Genomic DNA, 25,066 nt, shown 5'->3' on the forward strand with positions numbered 1-25,066 from the left:
CTCTGTTGCCTAGACTGGAGTACAGTGCGCAATCATGGCTTACTGCAGTCTTGACTTCCTGGGCTCAGGCGATCCTCCTACTTCAGCTCCCCAAGTAGCTGGGACTACAGGCATGCACCACCACATGCAGCTAAGTTTTTAAAAAAATTGGTGTAGAGACAGGCTAGTCTCAAACTCACTATGTTGCCCAGGCTAGTCTCAAACTCCTAGGCTCAAGCGATCCTCCCACCTCAGCTTTCCAAAGTGCTGGGATTACAAGCACGAGACACGATGCTTGGCTACTCCCCCAACTTTAAAAAAATAAAAAAATAAATAAATCTGGTTTTGCCTTTATAATGCCATTGGCTTTCTGATGTAATTATTAACTGATTAAGTTTTAGGTCGACAGATAAGCCAAGTTTTAAACCTGGAAATGACATGTCTGTCTTTGCCTGAAGATGCTCTTGGATACCACCAGCCATGGTGCTTGAGTTTGTTTTTTCTCAGTCATGGGGAATTTTCTCATCTATTTACAGAGTCCCAGTTGGCTGTCCTTGAGGTTCAGTGTCCCCTCTGTTTCTGTATATTCAGTGTACGTGTGTTTCTTTGCTATTGGACTAGGGCCAGTGTGCAATACTTAGTGTAAAGACTGTGCATATTTATATGACAGCACATCAGGGTTGAGTATAGCATTTGTGCCATGAGTTCAGTTCTGAGGACCTGGTTCTCAATGAGGGACATGTTATCCGCCCACCCACGCCCTCGCAGGGATATGTGGCAATGTCTAGCATATTAGTACATTCTCACATTGCTATAAAGAACTACCTGAGACTGGGTAATTCATAAAGAAAAGAGGTTTAATTGACTCAAAGTTCTTCAGGCTGTGCAGGAAGCATGGCTGGGGAGGCCTCAGGAAACTTACAATCCTGGTGGAAGGCGAAGGGGAAGCAAGCATGTCTAACATGCCTGGAGAAGGAGGAACAGAGTGAAGGGGAAGGTGCTACACACTTTTAAACGACCAGATCTCCTGAAAACTATCATGAGAACAGCGAGGGGGACATCTGCCCCCACGATCCAATCACCCCCAACCAGGCCGCTCTTCCAACATTGGGGATTGCAATTTGACTTGAGATTTGAGCGAGGGCACAGACCCAAACCATATAATCTAGAAATATATTTGGTTGTCACAACTGGGGAGAGTGTTACTGGGATCTAGTGTGAATAGAGGCCAGGGATGCTCCTCAACACCCCACAATATATGGGACAGCCCCCATCACAAAGAACGACCCAGCCCCAAATATCCATAGAGCTAAGGTTGAGAAACTATGAGCTAATCCTAAGAAATTATTTTTCAGAATTTCCCTTTGCAATGAGTTGGGATGGAATTGTATTTTTAGGCAGAGTCATTGATTCAAAAAATTTTTATTCAATGCTTTACAGGATTCTTGGAAAAAAACAATGATCTTCTTTACAGACATCTGAAAGAAGTAAGTCTGACACTTAACTGTATGTGTTTCTGATGATTTTGAAATATTACCCACGATAGTGATTTTGGTAGAATTTGCCTTCTGGATTTTTCTTTTCCATGCATGGTGTTAGAACTCTGGCATGTCATGGCCAGAACAGATATTTAAGATAATCTGTGTGGACACTTCTGTCAACAAGCCATTCAAATGTGTATGGTGCCCTGCTGGGTACCAGCTCTGGAGGCCATTAGTGAACAAGATGGAGTTCTTGTTCCCATGGGGCTTACAGTCAGGAGTTGGGGAATCGATAATAAATATATACACAAATAAGTTATCCATCAGTAAGAAGTGCTACAAAGAGAATACAGAAGGAACTGTGATTGAAGGGAACATTTTTAATTTAGGTGATTAGAGAAAACACCCCTCGGAGGTCACTTTGAGCTAAAACCTGAATGCGAATGATTTTGGCCATAGAAGGTTCAGAAGGTGTTCCAGGTAGAGGGCCCAGCGTGTGCAAAGGTCCTATGGTCTGGACGAGGGGAAATGTTAGGACAGGGGGCTGAGAGCTTGGCAGGGGCAGGTCCACAGCGAAGTAGAGATTTCATTCTGGTGTCATGAGAATATACTGGGGTGACATGATCTGAGGACGAGGAAGCTGAGACCCAGACAGGTCACAACTTGCACAAGGTCACATCATGAGGTGGGGGCTGGGGATGGTATTAACCCCCAGGGCTGCCGATGGAATTCCCAATCTCTTTGCCTTTCCATGTATCTCATCAATCTAAGAAGTGTTGCTGCTGCTGCTGCTGCTGCTGTTTTTGAGACAGTCTCGCTCTGTCACCCAGGCTGGAGTGCAGTGGCGCCATCATAGCCTACTGCAGCCTCAACCTCTGGGGCTCGAGTGATCCTCCTGCCTCAGTCTGGGTAGCTGGGACTTCAGACACACACCACCACACCCAACTGATTTTTTTGTTTGTAGAGACAGGATCTTGCTGTTGCCTAGGCTGGTCTCGAACTCCTGGCCTCAAGTGATCCTCCCACCTCACTCTCCCAAAGTGCTGGGATTGCAGGCTTGAGCCACCATGCCATGCCTAAAACCTCGAGTTTTTAAGGGCCTTATTTTGTATTAAAATAGTTAACTGTTTTGTACAACATTAGCTTTTATTAGCTTGGTTTATAAAAAGCTTAACCCTAAAGGTAACATTTTCGGAGTGAGCAAGTGAATAGTCACCGCAGGAGTGTTTTTTCTGCCTTCCTGAACTTTCTCTACCACTTGTGGGACTGCTTATCTCAACCTTTTAGGACTCAGGATAGACGAGCAACTCCTAACTTTGGATTCACCAGACAGTCGCTCTCTGGGTCTGAGTCCCAGCCCAGCCCCTTCCCTGCTGGGGACCACGTGGCAGGTTTCCCCATCGGCGAAGTGGGTCTGCTACTCTCTGCCTCATGCAGAGGAGAACACGGGAGTGGAAGTGTCTGGTTGACAAATGAGAGACAGCGTTCTTCTAATGGCTTCCCCTCTGGGATCATGGCCATTAGCTTCACAAACCAATCCACAGAGAGGGCATCACACAGGAAAAAATTCTCTGAATCTCTCTCTTCACCCACCAGGGCTGAAGCTCCCTGAACTTTTTGACTTCAGGAGGGAACACTTCTAATTTGTTTCTGTACTATTTGCAGGTTTCTGTTCCATATCACCATAGGTTTAGAACTGCAATGGGTTAAACAACAACAAAAAATTCAATTAAAAAAACCGGGGGGCCAGGATGTGTGTACGTGTATCTCCTTTTATCTTTTTCTTTCTCTTTGCACAATAATAGCACACTGTGTAGTTCTGCATCTTGCTTTTTTCACTTAACATCATTATCTTGGAGGTCATTTTTTTCTTTTCTTTTTTTTTTTTTGAGACGGAGTCTTGTTCTGTCGCCCAGGCTGGAGTGCAGTGGCGCCATCTCAGCTCACTGAAAACTCCGCCTCCCGGGTTCACGCCATTCTCCTGCCTCAGCCTCCCGAGTAGCTGGGACTACAGGTGCCCGCTGCCACGCCCGGCTAATTTTTTTGTATTTTTAGTAGAGACGGGGTTTCACTGTGTTAGCCAGGATGGTCTCGATCTCCTGACCTCATGATCCGCCCGCCTCGGCCTCCCAAAGTGCTGGGATTACAGGCTTGAGCCACCGCGCCTGGCCCATTTTTTTCTTTTTGAGACAGGTTCTCAGTCTGTCAGTCAGGCTGGAGTGCAGTGGCGTGATCACAGTTCACTGTAACCTCGACTTTTTGGGCTCAAGTGATCCTTCCACCTCAGCCTCCTGAGTAACTAGGACCATAGGCGTGCACCATTACGCCTAGCTAACTGTTTTTTTTTTTTTTTTTTTTTTGGTAGAGATGAGGTTTTGTCATGTTGCCCAGGCTGGTCTCAAACTCCTGGGTTTAAGCCATCTTCCTGTCTCGGCCTTCCCAAGTACTGGGATTATAAGCCTGAGTCCCATCATTCCTGGCCTGGGATCTTTTTTTTTTCTGAGACGGAGTTTTGCTAACTCTTGTTGCCCAGGCTGGAGTGCAGTGGCACAATCTCAGCTCACTGCAATCTCTACTTCCTGGATTCAAGCGATTCTCCTGCCTCAGCCTCCCGAGTAGCTGGGATTACAAGCACGTGCCACCACACCTGGCTAATTTTGTATTTTTAGTAGAGATGGGGTTTCTCCATGTTGGTCAGGCTGGTCTCGAACGCCTCATTCTTAAAGAGCCAGTTTATTCTGAAGCAGCTGCACGGAACCAAGGACAATGTCTGAGAAAAAACAGCCTCAGTAAGTAGGCAAAGCAGTGGATGTAGAATGTGAACAAGGATTTCCATATTTGACTGTGTTGTTCCCCTTTCTTTACATTAGGAACCTCTGAAAGCATTCAACAAGCAGATGGCTCTGTTGCTTTGTGCACACTTTTTTTTTTTTTTTTTTTTTTTTTTTTGAGACGGAGTCTCGCTCTGTCGCCCAGGCTGGAGTGCAATGGCCAGATCTCGGCTCACTGCAAGCTCCGCCTCCCGGGTTCACGCCATTCTCCTGCCTCAGCCTCCCGAGTAGCTGGGACTACAGGCACCCGCCACCTCGCCCGGCTAGTTTTTTTTTGTATTTTTTATTAGAAACGGGGTTTCACCGTGTTAGCCAGGATGGTCTCGATCTCCTGACCTCGTGATCCGCCCGTCTCGGCCTCCCAAAGTGCTGGGATTACAGGCTTGAGCCACCGCGCCCAGCCGCTTTGTGCACACTTCTATCAGCCGTCCTGATGGCCCTGTAGCGATTTCTGAAACAGCGAACGTGGTGCTCATTTCTCATCACTTACAGGTGCTGTGCAAGTCCAAGAATGTTATCCTGAGGGAATGCTTCCTGCGGGCTGAGTTAGAAAACCGGAGGAGGCCCCCAACAGTGAGTGGGATAAATGTCCATGCAAAATTGGAAAGGGAACAAAAATTCCTCAGAGGGTGAGATGACCACCAGCTACCTATGCTTTTTAGCCACCTTCCCCTTTTCTGGAAGTATATTACTCTCTAACAGATTCTACTAAATATATGCACCTGTAATCCCAGCACTTTGGGAGGCCGAGGTGGGAGGATCGCTTGAGGCCAGGAGTTCAAGATCAGACTGGGCAACATAATGAGACCCTGTCTCTACAAAAAAATCAAGATAAAAATCGGTGAGACAAAACTTGGGTGCATTAAAAACATAAAAGAAAGAAAAAATCAATTAGCCAGGTGCAGTGGTGTGCATCTATAGTCCCAGCTACTTTGGGAGGCTGAGGCAGGAGGATCGCTTGAACCCAGGAGTCCGAAGTTACAATGAGCCATGATTATGCACTCCAGATTAGGTGACAGAGCAAGACCCTGTCTCTTAAAAAATCACTTGGAACGTGGCTTATATACATTAGCTTGGAACATGATATTCATGTTCCAAGTTTAGTCCCAGTTTGTTTGTTTGCAGACATTCACTGAGCAGCACCTACTACGTATATGTGGCAGGCACTGTGCCAGGCACAGGGGTTTAGCAATAACAAGCCAGATGAGGTCCCTGCCCTCAATGGGCTTACAATCTAGTGGGAGAGGGTATAGGAAAATACCATCAAATAAAGAAGTTATAATAATGCCAGCATCATGAAGGCCACATGTCAACAAAGAAACACAAAGGAAGGTGGCAGAGGGTGGCAGAGAATGACAGGCCTGGGGCAGCACTGGTTTCTGCTGGGCACTCACCACGTCTTTGCTGAGCAAGTGAGGCATCCTAGACAGATGCTTGTCCAGCTTTCACATGACCAGACCAAGCTTGGGCTTCTCAGGTGAGGACATCCAAAACCACCTCTTAATGGGCCAAATGGCCACTAGGAAGACAATCTGTCAATAGTTCAGCTCTATAGGGTTGACACCTTGAGCCCTGGCCAGTCTTCTCTGTATTCATTGGAAGCAGCAGTATCTCCCTGGCTCATTCTCTCTCTCTCTCTCTCTGCAGGTTGGGACTCAGTTTAAAAACAGTCTGAGCAGCCTTCTAGAAATCCTCATCTCTAAGGAGCCCTCCTACATCCGTTGCATCAAGCCCAATGACAGGAAAGAACCCAGTGAGTTGTGAATCATTATGAACTGGGCTCAGGAAAGGAGTCCGTAAGGCAAAGCGAGGTGGCAGTGGGTTGAGATCCTAACCACCACCACAGTCTCACCCGATGTCCTCTGGATGTGAATAATTTTCCTTTCTAAATAATAGAAGATGGCCAGGTGTTACATGCTTATGCCTGTAATCCCAACACTTTGGGAGGTTGAGGCAGGCAGATTACTTGAGCCCAGGAATTGGAGACCAGCTTGGGCAACATGGCAAAACCCCGTCTCTACAAAAAATGCAAAAATTAGCCAGGCATGGTGGCATGTCTCTACTAAAAATACAAAAACTAGCTGGGTGTAGTGGCACGTGCCTGTAGTCCCATCTCCTCGGGAGGCCGAGGTGGGAGGATCAATTAAGCCCAGGAGTTCAAGGCTGCAGTGAGCCATGATTGTGCCACTGCACTCCAGTATGGGTGACAGAGTGAGACCCCATCTCAAAAAATAATAATAGAAGGTAAATGAATTCCTTTGGTGGTTCAGAGTGAGCGTTGCTCAGAGCTTGGTCATTTTCAGGAGCAACAAAGCTGAGTCAGGCAGGTGTCAGAGGTGAGGGGAGTCAACGTTAGTCTTTTCCAGTCAGGGAACAGTCTTCCAAAATGATCCATGACTCAGGTAGTTTCTAAGCTCTTGCCATGGTCTATAATGTAGTCATTAGGAACCATTATAATGAACGATAATGAATCATCAGAGGCTCACAGAGGCCAGGCAGGAAAAGCAAATGAGTGAAGCAGACAGGTTGTAAGGCAATAGGGAGTAGAGGGGACTGTGGCAAACTGGAGAAGGCACATTCTGTCTAAAGGGGCAGCAGCGCTACTCCTCTCCTGCCAGCTATTGCCATGTGGAACTCTGGGCCCAGGATAGCCAGATCTCAGGACTTTTCAAAGGAACCAGAAATTTAATTTTTTCCTGTAAAATTCCTCCCATTTAAAAAAACACAATTGGGCTGGGCACAGTGGCTCATGCTTGTAATCCCAGCATTTTGGGAGGCTGAGGCAGGTGGATCACCTAAGGTCAAAAGTTTGAGACCAACCTGGACAACATGGTGAAACCCCATCTCTACTAAAACTACAAAAATTAGCCAGGCATGGTTGGCGGGCACCTGAAATCCCTACAACTTGGGAGGCTGAGGCAGAAGAATTACTTAAACCCAGGAGGCAGAGGTTGCAGTAAGCTGAGATTGTGCCACTGCACTCCAGCCTGGGCAACAAGAGTGAAACCCTGTCTCAAAAATAAATAAATAAATAAATATAATTGATTAATTAATTAATTAAGGCCTCACAAAACAAGTCTGGGGCCAGACCCAGCCCACTGAACTTCAGCTTTCAGACTGTGATCTGTCTTGGTTGAAATGAAGCCATGGAGTCCTTTCCTGTCATTCTCTCTTCTATTTCTCCAAAGGCAAATTTGATGACTTCCTCATAAGGCATCAGATCAAATACCTGGGGCTGATGGAGCACCTGCGGGTGAGACGGGCTGGTTTTGCATACCGGAGGAAATACGAGCATTTCTTGCAAAGGTAAAATGTGCTTCATTGATCTGAAGCTAATAGTCATGTGCCTACTACGTGAGAATCTCTGGGGTTTAATGATAAAGAAAATGGCATCCCTTAGGAAGGCTCAGTTTGGTTCTTAACTGCTGTAGTTATGACAGCTAAAAACACTAACATTTGGGAGAATATAAAAACCCAACTCTGGGCCAGGCACAGTTGCTCACACTTTTATTTCCAGCACTTTAGGAGGCAGAGGCGGGCAGATCACGAGGTCAGGAGATCAAGACCATCTGGCTAACACGGTGAAACCCCATCTCTACTAAAAATACCAAAAAAAAAAAAAAAAAAATTAGCTGGGCATGGTGGTGGGCACCTGTAGTCCCAGCTACTCGGGAGGCTGAGGCAAGAGAATGGCGTGAACCCAGGAGGCAGAGCTTGCAGTGAGCCGAGATGGTGCCACTGCACTCCAGCCTGGGCGGCAGAGTGAGACTCTGTCTCAAAACAAAACAAAACAAAACAAAAAGATAAAAACCAACTCTGGCTGGGTGCAGTGGCTCATGCCTGTAATCCCAGCATTTTGGGAGGCCGAGGTGGGAGGATTGCTTGAGGCCAGGAGTTCGAGACCAGCCTGGGCAACATGGCAAAACCCAATCTCTACCAAAAAAAGAAAAAAAAATTAGCTGGGTGTGGTGGTGCGCACCTGTAGTCCCAGCTACTTGGAAGGCTGAGGCGGGAGGATCACCTGAGCCTGGGAGGTTGAGGCTTCAGTGAACTTGAGATCACACCACTGCACTCCAGCCTGGGTGACAGAATGAGAACCCTGTCTCAAACAAAACAAAACAAAACAAAAAACAAACTCACAAAAACTCAGTTTAACGTCTTCTGTTCATTTCACTAATCCCTGTTTACCGTCAAGGGCAAGGCCAAGTGTGTAGACCTGCCACCAGGGGGCAGCCGTGGGCAGTGCCCCACAGGCCTCTGAATTAGCAGGGGAAGCTAAGTCCATTTGGGACCGTAGGGCCTAGTTTAGTGCCTTAGCCCAACAGGTTGTTGAGAGCAGCAGGTTAGCAGTGGGGACATGGGTTTTCAAACCACACAAACTTAGGTCCTAATCCTCATTCTCTTATAGCTGTGACCTGTCATTTCCCTGATCTGTAGGATTAAATTGTCTGGGCTCAGGGAATTTGTAAAGATTTAATGAAGTATTTCTACGCCTATTCTCACCATCCCCCAAACTGCTTATCCACCAACACTTCTTCAATGATGGGCTGTGTGTGAATTTATGCTACCAAAATAGCAACACACTCTCAAGCATAATAAATGGTCACTTTGGTGGGTCAGAATGGTTGAATATCAGCAATTTCATGTGGCTCAACCTAATATTTTGAGTATAGTCATTTGAGATTCTTTGCCTTTATTTTTCCTGGATGTACCTCCTTTGCCCACCATTTTGGCCCATCAGCTACTCATCATTCATTCATCCTCATCCCAAATTTGACTTCTGCGGCAGATGGCAGGGGCAACAGCCACCGCCCACCTCACCCCCCAAACACATACGAACTTGATGTTCCCATCTACCTGTGTTTTTTTTGAACTTCATACATCGATTGTCTATTTTTGCTGCTCTCTGAGGCTCATTCATTCTTTTCATAAAAACTAGTGAGCAGGCCAGGCATGTTCGCTCACACCTGTAATCCCAGTACTTTGGGAGGCCAAGGTGGGCGGATCACTTGAGGTCAGGAGTTCAAGACCAGCCTGACCAACATGGTGAAATCCTGTGTCTGCTAAAAATACAAAAATTAGCCAGGCATGGTGGTGCATGCCTGTAATTCCAGCTACTCGGGAGGCTAAGGCATGAGAATCATTTGAACCCAGGAGGCAGAGGTTGCAGTGAGCTGCAATCATGCCACTGCACTCCGGCCTGGGTGATAGAATGAGACTCTGTATCAAGACAAAACAAACAAACAAACAAAACTGGTGAGCAGCTATCTGAGCTAGCACTGTCCTAGCTGGGGTGACAGCAGAGAACAGAACAGACCCCATCTCTATCCTCATGGAATTTACTTTCTATGGGGGAGACCAGCAATAACAAAGATGTAAAGTTGGCCCTCCATACCCATGGGTTCCACCTCCAAGGATTCAACTAACTATGGATTGAAAATGCTTTTAAAAATACAATGAAAATAACAATACAATAATAATAATACAAATTAAAAAGAAATACATATAACAACTATTTACATAGCATTTACATAGTATTAGGTATAATAACTAATTTAGAGATGATTTAAAGTGTATAGGAGGAGGTACTCAGGTTATATGCAAACACTATGCCATTTTTTGTCAGGGACTTGAACATCCGTGGATTTTGTATCCATGGGGGTCCTGGAACCAATCCACCACAGATACTGAGGGGTGACTATATAAGGTCAGGCAGGGATATGTTATTTGAAGAAAAGTGAATCCAGGTAAATGGAAAGAGTGGCCAGCCTCCCTCCTTAGGTAAGAGGGTCACTCTCTGAGTGACGGAGTGAGCCATGAGGACATTTGGTGTCTTAGTCTGTTTGGGCTGCTATAATGAAACACTGGGTGGCTTCTAACCAACAGAAACTTCTCACAGTTCTGGAGGCTGGGAAGTCTAAGATCAAGGTGCTGGTAGACTCAGTGTCTGGTGAGGGCCAGCTTTGGCTTCCTTGTTTGTAGATGGTGCCTTCTCACTGTCTTCACATAGTGGAAGGGGCAGATGAGCTCATAAGGGCACTAATCTCATTTATGAGTGCTCCACCCGTGTGACCTAATCACCTGTTAGAGGCCCTGCCTCCTAACACCATCCCATTGGGGGTTAGACTTCATCATATGAATTTTGTGGGGACACAGACGATCAGTCCATAGCATTCAGGGAACATCAATCCAGGCAGGAAAGCCTGGAGGTAGGAGCAGGCTCCAGGGCAAGCTGAGAGGCCAGCATAGCAGCTGGTCAGTGGCTGGGGACAGAGAGGCAGGGGGAGGTTCACAGGACTGAGCTGGAGATGGCCGAACCCTGTGCACCTGCCTGGCACCACTTCCCTTGATCAGGGAGCAACCATATCATAAATTTGAAGAGGGCAGAAGGTACTAGTCCCTCCAACCTACAGGCATTTAGGGCTTCTCCCCAGCCCCTCCTTATCTGTCTAACTTTGGCAGTGCGTGCTGGTATTGGGCAAGGTCTGCATGGATGAAAGCAGGGCCTGAGACTGTGCTGTGTCCCCTGCGGGTGGTGGAGACCCCATCTTCTCTAGCTTTCACTGGAGTTCAGGAAGCACACATCCTGCACCTTTGTGTAGCTGGCTGAACAGAGGAAGAACATGGGACACTCGATACCCTTAAAGAACATGCTCATAAAGTATAATTCCAGGAAAATAAAAATATTTTTTGCCGGACATGGTAACTCATGCCTATGGTCCCAGCACTTTGGGAGGCTGAGGCAGGTGGATCTCCTGAGGTGAGGAGCTTGAAACCAGCCTGGCCAACATGGAGAAACCCCGTCTCTACTAAAAATACAAAAATTAGCTGGGCATGGTGGCACACGCCTGTAATCCCAGCTACTCAGGACGCTGAGGCAGGAGAACCACTTGAACCCAGGAGGTGGAGGTTGCAGTGAGCTGGTATCACACCACTACACTCCAGTCTGGGTGACAGAGTGAGCTCTGTATCCAAAAAATATATACATGTATTTTTTTTTAACAATTTAAAATCTGATTTTAAAATAAACATAATATGAAGCCAGGCGCGGTGGCTCATGCCTGTAATCCCAGCACTTTGGGAGGCTGAGGTGGGCAGATCACGAGGCCAGGAGATCGAGACCATCCTGGCTAACACGGTGAAACCCTGTCTCTACTAAAATATACAAAATATTAGCTGGCCGAGGTGGTGGGCGCCTGTAGTTGCAGCTACTTGGGAGGCTGAGGCAGGAGAATGGCGTGCACCCAGGAGGCGGAGCTTGCAGTGAGTGGAGATCGTGCCACTGCACTCCAGCCTGGGTGACAGAGCGAGACATTTGTTTGTTCAGTTTTCTATTGATGGACATCTGGGTTGTTTCCACCTTTTGGCTATTATGAATCATAGCACCATGCACTGCTACACCCAGTGGCTGCTATCAACATTCACGTATGAATGTTCAGACACCTTTTCATTTCTCTGGGACAGATACCTAGGAGTGGAATTGAGTCACTGGGTTGAGCATCTGATGATGTCATTGTTCTACAAAGACAGGTCAAACCCCCTACTATATTGAAACAGTTTCTCTCTTCTTCCTTTCTTGCAAAGCACCCATCTTTGAATTCGAGAAAGTTCGTGTGATGGGACTACTACATACAGTGAGTGGCTGACATGCCACAGCAGCGCTCAGCAGGCTTCTGGGGCCGGGGATGTGGGGGAGGGCTAGAGGAAGGTACAGTCACAGCTTCTCCATGTCGGTCTCCTCTCCTGCTAGGTACAAGTCCTTATGCCCAGACACCTGGCCGCACTGGCATGGGCCTCCAGCAGAGGGCGTGGAACGGCTGATCAACTACATGGGCTACAAACCTGAGGAATACAAGTTAGGCAAGTAAGTGACCAGAAGACCACCAAATGGTCTCTTCCCTTGACATCAAAGGGTTTGTGCATTGATCCGTATCCATCTAGAGCCTGGAGACTCAATTCCTAGGGATGTATGGAGATTTGCAAGATGTATGCCTCATCTACTCAATGTAAATGCAGCTCTTAATTATTTAGAAGAGCTATAGTGCTGCCGGTGGCAGGCAGTGAAGTTATAAAGGAACGCTCCGCACTAAACTGGCTCAGCAGATGGGCCTCCTTGCTGGCAAAACACAGGGAACCAGAGGGGCCACCTAACCTCTGTGTGCCTGGATTCTTTCACTGTTTCCATGTACGCGTGACCTGCCAGAGGAGCTGGGACCTAGACAATGTGAGATCATCTGTAGCATCTCAGAAATGGTGTGCTAGAACTCTTAACTGTGGAGTCTTAGTTGTCCATGAGCAGAGAACTTTCGTACACATTGAAAGCTTTCAGGCACAACTCAAGGGACATGAATCGGGAAGATCTGAGGCCGCCTTGTTAGTCATTTTGGTCAGGGTTAATGTGGTTGCAGGGAAAGGTGCCCCAGCGTGAAGATGTATTCCCCGAGGCAGGGCTTCCCCGCTCCGGAGATCTCCGCCTGTGACCCTGTTCGTGGGCTTTCCCCGCCGACTCCGAACTCCCGCTTGTACATGGTCCTCTGGGCCGCCTTAGCCTCTCTCCATCCTTGGGCTCCTATTCTGGGCCTGTCCCAAGGATCACTTACTTATTCAATCCAGATCTCCAAGGGGATTCTGCAAGGCTCAGCACATCCTGAGGGAGGCAGGGCATGGAGGTCAGAGGTGGGATCCGTCTGTCCCCTGTTCCATAAATTGGAACAGGGACAAGGGAGAGTGGGATCATCAGGCACCACCCACTGCTGCCCCCAGTGGCTGCCCAGGGAACTTTCCCTCACCAGGCCGAGGGTGGGGCAGGCAACGTGAGGTCAATATTTGTAGCCTCTCTGCTGGCTAATGTGATCTTCTTTCTTCTCTCTCTCTCTCTCTCTCTCTCTCTCTCTCTCTCTCTCTCTCTCTCTCTGTCTCTCTCTGTCTCTCTCTCTCTGGCGCTCTCTCTCTCTCTCTCTCTCTCTCTCTCTCTCCCCCTCACCAGGCCGAGGGTGGGGCAGGCAACGTGAGGTCAATATTTGTAGCCTCTCTGCTGGCTAATGTGATCTTCTTTCTTTCTTTCTTTCTCTCTCTCTCTCTCTCTCTCTCTCTTTCTTTCTTTTTCTTTCTTTCTTTTTTTTTTTTTTTTTTTTTTTTTTTTTTTTTGAGACAGAGTCTTGCTCTGTCACCCAGGCTGCAGTGGCGCAATCTCGGCTCACTGTAACCTCCGCCTCCGGGGGTCAAGCGATTCTCCTGCCTCAGCCTCTCAAGTAGCTGGGATTATAGGTACACGCCACCATGCCGAGCTAATTTTTGTATTTTTAGTAGAGACGGGGTTTCACCACGTTGGTCAGTCTGGTCTCAAAATCCTGACCTCAGGTGATCTGCCTGCCTCAGCCTCCCAAAGTGCTGGGATTACAGGCGTGAGTCACCACGCCCCGGCATGATCTTCTTTTAAGCTTAGATCCACATTCTTTATCTGGCTAGGCATGGTGGCTGATGCCTGCAATCCCAGCTACTCAGGAGTCTGAGGCATGAGAATCACTTGAACCTGGGAGATGGGGATTGCAGTGAGCCGAGATTGCGCCACTGCACCCCAGCCTGGGCAACAAACTGAGACTCTGTTTCAAAACAAAAAACCAATAAAAAAACACCCATATTCTTTGTCGTCACTCTTTAAAGCCCAGGAACATAACTTGAAGCAACTTCAGGTTAGGATGGTGTATTCCTTTCCTAGGACTATGTCACAAATGATCACAAAGTGACTGATTTAAAACAAATCTGTTCTCTCCTAGCTGTGGAAGCCAGAAATCCAAAAATCAAGAGCTGGCAGGGCCACGTTCCTGCAGGAGCCTCTTCCAGCTCTGGTGGCTCCTGGCGTTGCTTAGCTGTAGCTGTGTCCCTCCAATCTCTGCCTCTGTGCTCACAGGGGCTCCTCCCTGTGGCTTTCTGTGTGTATAGGGACACTCTCAATGGATTTAGGGCCCACCCTATTCCAGGATGATCTCATTTCTATCCTTACGTCAGTCACATCTGCAAACACCCTATTTCCAAATAAGATCATATTCTGAGGTTCTGCGTGGACATGAATTTTTGAAGGGGGCACCGTTCAACCCACTAGATGGTAAACTGACCAATTAATTACAAAAACATTTCTTTTCACTTTTAGAACCAAAATATTCATTCGTTTCCCCAGAACTCTGTTTGCTACCGAAGATGCCTTGGAATTTTGTAAACATCAACTAGGTATGATTTCTTTTTCTGTCCTGATTTCAATAGAATATGAAATGAACAAGTAGAGCTTGGGGATACATCTTAAACATGGGTGTTTGATATAACGTTAGAAGCATTTACTTTGGAAACTAGGAACGAGATATGGGATTATGATAAAATCCCTGTGAATTTCTGTTTTCATGAGTGCTTGGAGGTCAGTCACAGATGCAGGCAGATATATAAACGTTGTTCTGCCGTCTCAGTTCTCGTTTGGATCAGATCCTGTTGTTCACTACTAGGGTATAAAACCATGAGAGACCAGCCCCTTTAAATGAACGTTTCCAAAACGTCACTTGTCTGTGTGTCTGATGTTGGAAAGTGTAGCTTCAAAGCCTGCAGCCTGGGGGTTTGTTGGGAATGGTCAATGAGAAAAGTTAGATGGGGAAATGCAAAAAGTAAAAAATCAAAACTGCTGGGGGAGGGAGCGTCCCCTTTGAAATGTAATCGGTCTATCAAGAAGCACTCTTGAGTCATTTAAGGGCCTGCCATACGCCAGGTGAACACTAAGTCCTTTATACCACGGTCTCATTCTGTTCTGAGAACAGACCCATGAGGTAGGTGACATGGGTGTTACTGTCTTCACTTTCTATGCAGGGAAACTGAGGCACGGAGATGTTGGTAACTTGTTGAAGGCTACACAGCGAGTAAGCAGCCGAACTGGGGTTTGAACGTGGGTGTATCTGGCTTCAAGGCTTGGTGGTCTCATTTTCTGACCTCCGTAGCAGTAGGAACCAATGGCTGGGGATGTGGCTGAAGGGCCACAGTTAGGCCAGCAGGGCCTGAGCCAGCATCTCTAACCGGCTTGCAGGGAACAGGACGTGGCTGCTCTGTAAGGCCCTTCATGAGCTTGGCCTCTGATAGGACCTAGATTGCTGTGTGGAGGGAGTGGATGCAGGATTGAGAAGCCGAGGGAGAGTGTTCTGTGGTCAGACCTGGGTTCGTGCTCCTCCTTAGCTGTGTTGCCCAGCAAGCATCTTCACCATCTGTCTGAACCTGCATGCCCATTTGTAAACTGTGCTGATGATGCCTGCCTTGTGGGCTGGGGTATGAGAATGAAACCCAATGCCTGGCATGGAACTGGGGGGCTCCTAGCACTAGGTCTGTTCCTTGCCCTGGGAAAAGGAAAGGCAGGAAGGAAACTCCAGTTCCCAGGCAGCATCTGGGAGCCAGGCGTCATGTAACCAGCCAGCTCTCAGGTCTGCAGTGCTGAAATGGCTTCCTGAAACATCACTACACACAGGCCTTTGATGCCCCCTTCCATTATCCCCCAAACACCCCTGGAGGTCACAGCCACAAAGATGCACAAATGCAAAGCCCTTTCACCAAAACATCTGTTTTATTTCAAGTTGCAAGAATCCAAGCCACATACAAAAGCTGCCTAGGAAGGAGAGAATATGTGAAAAAAAGACAAGCAGGTAAGAATTAGAAAGAAGCACATGAGTTTGCTCCCGTTCTCATCTGCTTGGCACCTGGGGGCACATCTGTGAGTTCTCTCCCCCTGCTCATCCTTAAAACCTTGGTGTGGGGTCCAATTCTGGGACCTCTTCTCATTTTTCCTTATTGATTGGAGATTATAACATAGTGGCCTGTATTTGTTCCACAGGCATGTTTTATTGGACCTACAATATGTGTACATTTAAAGAATAATTTTGTGGGCCAGGCGCCGTGGCTCATACCTATAATCCTAGCACTTTGGGAGGCTGAGGCAGGTGGATTACTTGAGCTCAAGGGTTCGAGACCAGCCTTGGCAACATAGTGAAACACTGTCTCTGCCAAAAAACAATCAAACAAAAAAACCCAAAAATTAGCTAGGCGTGGTGGTTAACAACTGTAGTCCCAGCTACTTGGAGGGTTGATGCAGCAGGATTGTTTGAGCCCAGGAGGCGGAGGTTGTAGTGAGCCACGATGGAACCACTGCACTCCAGCCTGGGTGACAAAGTGAGACCCTGTCTCAAAAAAAACAAAAGAATAATTTTTGAAAAAGGTTTCAAACATACAAGTACCCTTGAAGCCCTTCCTTTTTTTTGTCCCTCCCCAGTCATGTTCTCAAACAATACTCCCACCCATACGCATACATTTCTTGGGAGTAACCACTCTCTTGAATTTTGCATTAATCATTCTCTTGTTTTTCTTCAGTAGTTTCACTATCTACAGATGTATCTCTTAATAATCTGTTTATAATTTGGCATGTTTTAAACTTAAAACTATACTCTTGGTATTTTGGGTGACATTATTGCACTCCAGATTGTTTCTGAAATTCTACCAGGAGATGTGTGTAGATTTAAGTTATTCATTTGCTCATAGCTACATAGTATTCCACTGTAGCAGAGGTCAGCATTATAGGAAGTATTTTAGACTTGGGGGTCTTATGATCTCTGTCACAGCTACTCAACTCTGCCATGGTAGCAGGAAAGTAGCTTTAGATAATATGTAAATGAATGGGCAGGGCTGTGTTGAAATAAAACTTTATTTACATAAACAAGCGGCGGGCTGTAGTGGGCCAGCCTCTGAGCTATGAGTATGCCACAACTTAACTGTTCTGTTGATGGATATTTGGGTTGATTCAAGTTGCTTGTTTTTGTAATAGAAACAATGCTGTTCTGAGGATTAAAAGAAAAGCGTTCAAAAAATCTGAATACTCAAAAATAAAAAAATCTGAAGAGCATTTAAAAATTGGGAAACAGGCCAGGCACGGTAGCTCACACCTGTAATTTCAGCACTTCGGGAGGCCAAGGTGGGTGGATCACCTGAGGTCAGGAGTTCGAGATCAGCCTGCCCAACATGGCGAAACCCCGTTTCTACTAAAAACACACAAAAAATAGCTGGGCGTGGTGGTGCACATCTGTAATCCCAGCTACTCAGGAGGCTGAGGTGGGAGAATCACTTGAACCTGAGTAGCAGAGGTCGCAGTGAACCAAGATCACACCACTGCACTCCAGCCTGGGCGACAGTGAGACTCCATCTCAAAAAGAAAAAAAAAAAATTGGGAAATAAGCCAGAACCTAAGTTTTATGTGCCCTAATTTGTGTACCCCAATTTTTTAATGTAGACAACTAAAAGTAAACCCCAGTGAAACTAAATATGGTGGGAAGACTGATCTGTACCATCACAAGTGCCATTGCTGTGGCTGAAAAAGACCCTGGGAAAATGACTCCCTCATGTAATTTCAGGGCTTCCCCGGAAATCTTCCATAGGCCCCTCTGTTCTGTCTCCCCCTGGTTCAGTTGTTGCCTGAGTGCTCCCAGGTAAGAACTGATGACGATCATCCGACCTTCCATCTCTGAGGCTAACAGAGTGTTGTGATGGGCGTCCAGATGTTTGTTGAATGGATAAAGCCTTCTGGAAAAGCCTTCTGTATTTCCATACGATTGTGCTCACCTTCTAATGCCAGCAGTGAACTCTTTCAGCCATCAAACTGGAAGCCCACTGGCGTGGGGCTCTGGCTCGGAAGGCAATCCAAAGGAGAAAGTGGGCCGTGCGGATTATCAGAAAGTAAGTTTTCAGGTACAACAGAGAGGACAGGTCACTAAACGCTGGTGCCCTGCAGGGGATGGTCATGGAGGTAGATGAGTTCTTTGTGATTTTTGGATTTGTGCAGAAAGGAAAAACTCCCTTCAGAATGCCATTAGGAATTCGGGCCCATCCCTTTGCTCTGAGCTGAATTTGATGGTGATCACAACTCAATGTATTTGGAATTTCTCTTAGCCTGGCTCAAAAGCCACAAAGTCAAATGCCTTCTGATGCCAGGCAGGTAAAGTGAGTGAATCTCATGAGCTGGGATAAGACAACAGGGCATGGTAGAGACTGCAGCAAACTGGAACGCTCAGTCCACCTCAAGGTGGGGCAGTAACTAGCCCATTCCAGTTGACTGCCGCTGTAGGGAAATGTAGCCAGGTGGCTTGAATTTTCAAGGAACACTGAAATCTGGGTTTTGGAGTTTTGTTGTTGTTGTTGTTTGTTTTTTTGTTTGAGACAGAGTCTCATTCTGTCACCCAGGCTGGAGTACAGTGGTGCAATCTAGGCTCACTGCATCCTCCGCCTTCTGGGTTCAAGCGATTCTCCTGCCTCAGCCTTCCAAGTGGCTGAGATTACGGGCACACACCACCACACCTGGCTAAATTTTTTGTATTTTTGGTAGAGACGGGGTTTCACCATGTTGGTCAGGCTAGTCTCGAATTCTTGACCTCAAATGATCCGCCTGCCTCAGCCTCCCAAAGTGCTGGGATTACAGGCATAAGCCACCATGCCCGGCCTTGAAATCTGGCTTTTATGCACTATTTCCTAACTTTTTTTGATTGGCAACTAATTAAAGCTCCTCAAAACAAAACAAAAGGCCGTGTGGGTGAAACTGAACATATGTGTGGGGCAGATTTGGCCTGGGGCCTACATTCCAGGCTTCTGGCCTATGTGGTCATCTCAACAGCCTCTACCACTTTGGCCTCCTTTGAATCAAAGAAGGGGGAAGAGAATGTAAATCTCAGTGAAGAAATGGTCCAGAAAAGTAAGAAAACATTTTCCTTTTTAGGTTCATCAAGGGATTCATCAGTCGCAACAAACCCCTCTGTCCCGACAATGAGGAATTTATCGTGTTTGTGCGGAAGAATTACATCTTGAATCTCCGGTATCACCTTCCAAAGACTGTCCTGGACAAGAGCTGGCTGAGACCTCCTGGCATCTTGGAAAATGTAAGGACTAATACGGGATTTCCAGTGTTGTAAGTAACACGGGCACTGACGAAGCTTAACTCTCATATGTCTTTGTGCTGCCTCCCTTTGGCTTGAAAGGGCTGCCCTGGCAGAGCCCTTCTTCCCAAGGATGCTGCACAAGAAATTGAGCTCCTTAGAACTCGTGATGTCCTTACTAACATTATAAAGCCACTGGAGGTTGTTTGAACAGAGCACTTTTTTTTTTTTTTTTTTTTGAGATGGAGTCTTGCTCTGTCACCCAGGCTAGAGCACAGTGGCACAATCTTGGCTCACTGCAACCTCCGCCTCCCAGGTTCAAGTGATTCTCATGGGTCAGCCCCCTGAGTAGCTGGGATTACAGGCACCCGCCACTACGCCTAGCTAATCTTTGTATTTTTAGTAGAGACGGGGTTTTGCCATGTTGGCCAGGCTGGTCTCGAACTCCTGACCCCAAGTGATCCATCCGCCTCAGCCTCCCAAAGTGCTGGGATTCCAGGTGTAAGCCACCATGCTCGGCCGACAGAGCACTTTCAAATGGTTTCTATTCTTGACGTAGCCTACTTAGAACAGCATCTCTCAAGAGATGGTCTGAGGACCCTCTGTGTCTGGAACTTAGAGGTGGGGCTGTTCTAAGATTCCTGGGCTCTACTTTGGACCCACTGAGTCAAAATCTCCAGGAATCTCATTATAGCCAGTTCTGCAGGAAAGTCATAAACATATTCAAGTTTGAGAATAATTAGTTAAGCAACAGCAAAAAGTTGGGAGAGGATCCAGTTAGCTGCTCTGACTATAAAATATAAAATATTAACACTGTGCTTGAAATCAAACTGAATACAGCAGTGTTTTTTTAAAAGCTTCATTTTGATTGCCACAGCCCCAGACAGGGAGTGAGTGAGGCAAGTGGAAAGAAGTATGTTCTCCACACAGGCATCAGATCTGCTCAGGAAAATGTGCGTGAGGAACCTGGTGCAGAAGTACTGCCGGGGGATCACAGCTGAGCGGAAAGCAATGGTAGGGACATGATGTCTGCGGTGGCAGGTGGTGGAGGGAGTGAGAGTGGGTCCTGAGTGTCAGTCCTCCTCATCCACCATTTCACCTATAAGCAGGGGGTCATGCTGGTCCCATGCCTTGAAATGTTCGATAATTGCAGGTAGACCAGCAGAGAGCCCTGGATGAATGCCAGCTGTTACTGTAGTCAGCACGGCTCCCTTTGTTACTATGGGAAAACGATCGCAGTGGCTCCTGCCATTCATCCACGGGAGCAGAGAACGTAGACCCCTTTCTGCTGGAGATCTGTTTTTCACCGTGCTAACCTGCGGGTCTTTTGCGTAAAGGGTACTATTTCAGGGTCTGTGGCCTTTCTCTGTTGGAATTACTCAACTCTGCTGCTACGGTGAGAAAGCAGCCATGGACGATGTGTGCATGAATGGCATGGCTCTGTCCCAATAGAACGTTACTTACAAAAATGGACAGCAGGCTGAGTTTGGCCCGCAGGCTCTGGTTTCCCAATCCCTGATCTACAAGAAACTGCTCTGGGAACTCTGAAAAATCTACTTTCAGGAAGGTAGTAAGAGAACAAGCAGAAATGTCAACCCAGTCTCTACCAATATGACTTTTAGGGCATTTTGGCCAAAGCCAGGAAGGTGTTCTGACTTGTATGCTCCAGGGTAACAAGGCTCCCACAGTTTATCCAGCAAAGGATGTGACATCAATGGGTCTAGAGCTCCTCTATCCCAAAGAAGCCTGTGGCTACCATTTTTATACTTTCAATTGTGTATTACCAGATGCAGCAAAAGGTAGTTACAAGTGAAATCTTCAGGGGAAGGAAAGACGGCTACACAGAAAGTTTAAATCAACCCTTTGCCAACAGTCGGATAAGTAAGTACGTTTTCCAGCCTATGTATTTGGCTTTCCAATTCTAAAAGGAGTCAAAGGGTGGGGCGCGGTGGCTCATGCCTGTAATCTCAGCACTTTGGGAGGCCGAGGTGGGCAGATTGCCTGAGCTCAGGAGTTCGAGACCAGCCTGGCCAACATGGCGAAACCCCATCTCAACTAAAATATAAAAATTAGGAGGGTGTGGTGGCATGCACCTGTAGTCCCAACTACTCAGGAGGCTGAGGCAGGAGAATCGCTTGAACCCAGGAGGCGGAGGATGCAGTGAGCCGAGATCATGCCACTGTACTCCAGCCTGAGAGACAGAGCGAGACTCTGTCTCCAAAAAATAAAAAATAAAAATAAGTCAAAGGAAGATGTTCAACTCTGCAGCATTTCCTGATGACTATTTCCCCAGCTGAGATCTTGGCACAGAGGTGCATAACAAAGCTAGCAGATACCAGTGACTTTCCCGCAGGATTGGTATTTTAGTGATGATTCATGGCCTTCTGGTTCCCTCTCTAGATGAAGGAGACATTAATCCCAAAGTGCTTCAGCTAATTAGCCATGAGAAGATCCAGGTAAGGCAATGTGTGTCCTCAGTCTCAAACAGGATTCCCTCATCGAGTCTAAGAGCAGGGTCAGCTTTCTCCATAAAGGGCGCACTACTTAAGTGCAGGGGTGCAGCTGGGCAGCCGGGGCTCTCAACTGTGAGGCTTTGGGTATTAACTAAGATGATGGGGAACAAATGATGATTAGATCATGGCTGCTGTTCTCATGATCCCCCCGTCACCCTACAAACTGTCTTGGTTTGCTTTCCTACACAATTGAGTGAAGTGTAGCCATGAACTTAATCATGAAACACCCCCGTATTGGTGAGAGGCAGTGTGCCACAGTGCCTGGGCGCTGACGCTGGCTTTGAACGTAGCAGCCGTGAGATCCTGGGCAGGTCACTTAAGCTCTTGGTGCCTCTGATCTTCTGTGAATGAGGATAATGGGGTTACTGAGAGGATGAATGAGTCGGTGGGTGGGAGGTGCTCAGGCTGCTGCCTGGCACACAGCAGCAGGTGCAGCTCTGGTGATCATGTGTGCCAGTGTCTGCTCTGCCCCACTTTTTTTTTTTTTTTTTGTTCCCTGGAGAATAGAAGCCACTGTGCCTAGATTGGATTACACTGTGGCTGTGAAAGTTTTCATCTCTGACCATCAGAGCAGACCTGCAAGGCAGGTAGCCATAGCCTTGACTTCCTCAGAGGGCAATGCAGCTAGGCAGAGCTAGGAATCAAAATCCCCACCATGCAGACAGCCAGAAAAAAAAAAAAAAAAAAAAAAAAAAAAATATATATATATATATATATATATAATTGTATGTATATATATTTTTATAAATCTGAGCTTCTCTGAATGCTTGACATCACTTTACTGGGGTCTGAGTAGCAAGAAACTCAGTACTCTGCCCCGCCTCCCCGCCATGAAGTCACCTTCCCCTTGTAGTATGGTGTCCCAGTCATTAAATATGACAGAAAAGGCTTCAAAGCACGGCAGCGGCAACTCATTCTTACTCAGAAAGCAGCTTACGTGGTGGAACTTGCCAAAATCAAGCAGAAAATAGAGTACTCAGCTCTCAAAGGTAAGAAGTGGGCAATCTTAAAACAATGCACTGAGTTGACTCAACTACTAGAAAGTCCAGTCATGAAGCTCCCAAACGGGAAACACAAGTGTAGGGTGCCCATAAACCCCGGGGTAGCGATGCACACCTGTAGTCTCAGCTACTGGAAGCCTGAGGCAGGAGGATCACTTGAGCCTGGGAGTTGGAAGTTGCAGTGAGCTGTGACTGCACCACGCACTCCAGCCTGGGCGGCAAAGTGAGACTCTGGCTCCAAAAAAAACCCCCAAAAAAACAAAACAAAAAAACCATCTGCCCTCCTCCCCTGGCGTTGCCCAGCCTGGACTGCACCCCTTATTCTGGCATAAATATTAATAGCACCACTTTACTCAAGTACCCAGACTGGCAATAGTCTTCTTCCATGGCGATCGGAGCCCACTAGCAGGCTGATTTCTAAAGTATGCCCTTCATCCTTCTGGGCCCAGCTAGGAGAATGAAGCATGGGGTTGGGCAGCCCCTGGGCGTATCTCTTCTTCTCTGTACTCACGTCAAGCTGTCTAGTTCCTGGCTCCTAACTCTGGATCTGTCTTAAGGTGTCTCCACCAGCAATCTGAGAGACGGAATCTTAGTCATTCATGTTTCACCAGAGGACAAGCAAAAGGTAATTGTCAGCCACCAGTCTCTACTAAAAGACAGAAATGATATACTGCCAAAATGTTAAGTTGACCACCGTGAAACTTGTCTGTCGGTGTGTCTGTTTCTTTAAGCTGTGAATACTGAAATTATGCCTTGTCTCCTCCCCACCCCAGGGGGATGCCGTTTTGCAGTGTGGACACATGTTTGAAGCAGTTACTAAACTCGTCATGCTGGTTAAGAAGGAGAACATTGTCAATGTTGTTCAAGGAAGGTAGGTGGTTTCATCTTCAGCTCAGGAAGTAATTCAATGTCACAGTGTTTATTAAGACCGAGCATGGTGGCTCATGCCTGTAATCCCAGCACTTTGGGAGGCTAAGGCGAGCAGGTAACTTGAGGCCAGGAGTTCAAGACCAGCCTGGCCAACATGGTGAAACCCCATTTCTACTAAGAATACAGGCCGGGCGCGGTGGCTCACGCCTGTAATCCCAGCACTTTGGGAGGCGGAGGCAGGCGGATCACAAGGTCAGGAGATCGAGACCACGGTGAAACCCCATCTCTACTAAAAATACAAAAAATTAGCCGGGCGCAGTAGTGGACGCCTGTAGTCCCAGCTACTCAGGAGGCTGAGGCAGGAGAATGGCGTGAACCCGGGAGGCGAAGCTTGCAGTGAGCCGCGGTTGCGCCACTGCACTCCTGCCTGGGTGACACAGCGAGACTCCGTCTCCAAAAAAAAAAAAAAAAAAAAGAATACAAAGATTAGTTGGGCTTGGCAGTGCACGCCTATAATCCCAACCTCCACTACCTGGGTTCAAGTGATTCTTGTGCCTCGGGAGGCTGAGGCACAAGAATCACTTGAACCCAGGTAGCAGAGGTTGCAGTGAGCCGAGGTCACATCACTGCACTCCAGCCTGGGCAACAGAGCTAGACAATGTCTCAAAAAAAAAAAAAAAATTATTACAGATCAGGAAAGATACAAATATTGTTTTCACTCCTGCTTGCCTCCTGCTTCCAACATAATCAAGCACCATCTCTACCAGTAAGGGGTGAGAAACAAGCCTCTAGTGTTACATCCTCGCCCCCTCCCATAAAGAACTTTTTTCCGTCTTCATCCCTGTGATCTTGGGTTCCAGAGAAATGAAGTCAGTGAAGGCAGGATATCCTGGAGAGCTGTTTCTTTTCCCTCATCCTGTGCTGTTCCAAGTTTTAACAACCAGAGGAGCACATTTGTAGGTGGAATAAGGAGAGAGAGTTGAGTGCTTTGAAATGTGTCATCTTTGTGTTGCTGTACCTCTGAGGGAATACTCAGCCCCTCAGAGCTTCAGCGTGACATGGAAGTAGTTCCGCAGACCTCACACTGACCCTCTGAAGAACTGAATGTGCTCACTTGATTTCACGGTAACTACCGAAACATGTAGGTTACCCAGCTGTGGCAACAGCGTTCTTCCTTTCCTCAAATATGCTATAAAACACTGTAATAAAACAGGAATTTGATCTTGAAATTAGTAGAATTTCGTAAGTGAATTTCTTTTGCAGACCAAAGGTTGAGAGAAGAAAATACAGTATGTCAGTAATGTGTCACTTTGTGTATTTTAAGTTTACAGTTTTTTATTAGTCCGGGAAAAGAAGGCACAATAGTTTTCGACACTGGACCGGAAGAACAAATCTATAAAAATAAAAATGGACAATTAACAGTGGTGAGTGGACGTCTCTGGGAGGGAAGTAAGC

At 47.0% G+C, this 25,066-nt stretch overlaps 1 protein-coding gene across 1 annotated transcript in view; it reads left to right on the top strand.

Moving 5' to 3' along the window:
- The window catches only part of MYO1H (myosin IH), a 100,246-nt gene that overhangs the window by 72,470 nt on the left and 2,710 nt on the right, over window positions 1-25,066 (top strand). The window contains exons 16-31 of the mRNA XM_050749962.1: window positions 1,420-1,466; window positions 4,784-4,864; window positions 5,939-6,044; window positions 7,480-7,597; window positions 12,042-12,155; window positions 14,442-14,518; window positions 15,892-15,960; window positions 17,953-18,037; window positions 19,071-19,230; window positions 20,158-20,241; window positions 21,015-21,108; window positions 21,628-21,683; window positions 22,594-22,729; window positions 23,299-23,366; window positions 23,515-23,612; window positions 24,936-25,035. Coding sequence (XP_050605919.1) covers window positions 1,420-1,466; window positions 4,784-4,864; window positions 5,939-6,044; window positions 7,480-7,597; window positions 12,042-12,155; window positions 14,442-14,518; window positions 15,892-15,960; window positions 17,953-18,037; window positions 19,071-19,230; window positions 20,158-20,241; window positions 21,015-21,108; window positions 21,628-21,683; window positions 22,594-22,729; window positions 23,299-23,366; window positions 23,515-23,612; window positions 24,936-25,035 — 1,493 coding nt within the window. The remainder of the gene's footprint in view (window positions 1-1,419; window positions 1,467-4,783; window positions 4,865-5,938; window positions 6,045-7,479; window positions 7,598-12,041; window positions 12,156-14,441; window positions 14,519-15,891; window positions 15,961-17,952; window positions 18,038-19,070; window positions 19,231-20,157; window positions 20,242-21,014; window positions 21,109-21,627; window positions 21,684-22,593; window positions 22,730-23,298; window positions 23,367-23,514; window positions 23,613-24,935; window positions 25,036-25,066) is intronic.

The sequence above is a fragment of the Macaca thibetana genome, chromosome 11 (genome assembly GCF_024542745.1).
Source record: "Macaca thibetana thibetana isolate TM-01 chromosome 11, ASM2454274v1, whole genome shotgun sequence".
Taxonomy (NCBI): Eukaryota; Metazoa; Chordata; class Mammalia; order Primates; family Cercopithecidae; genus Macaca; species Macaca thibetana.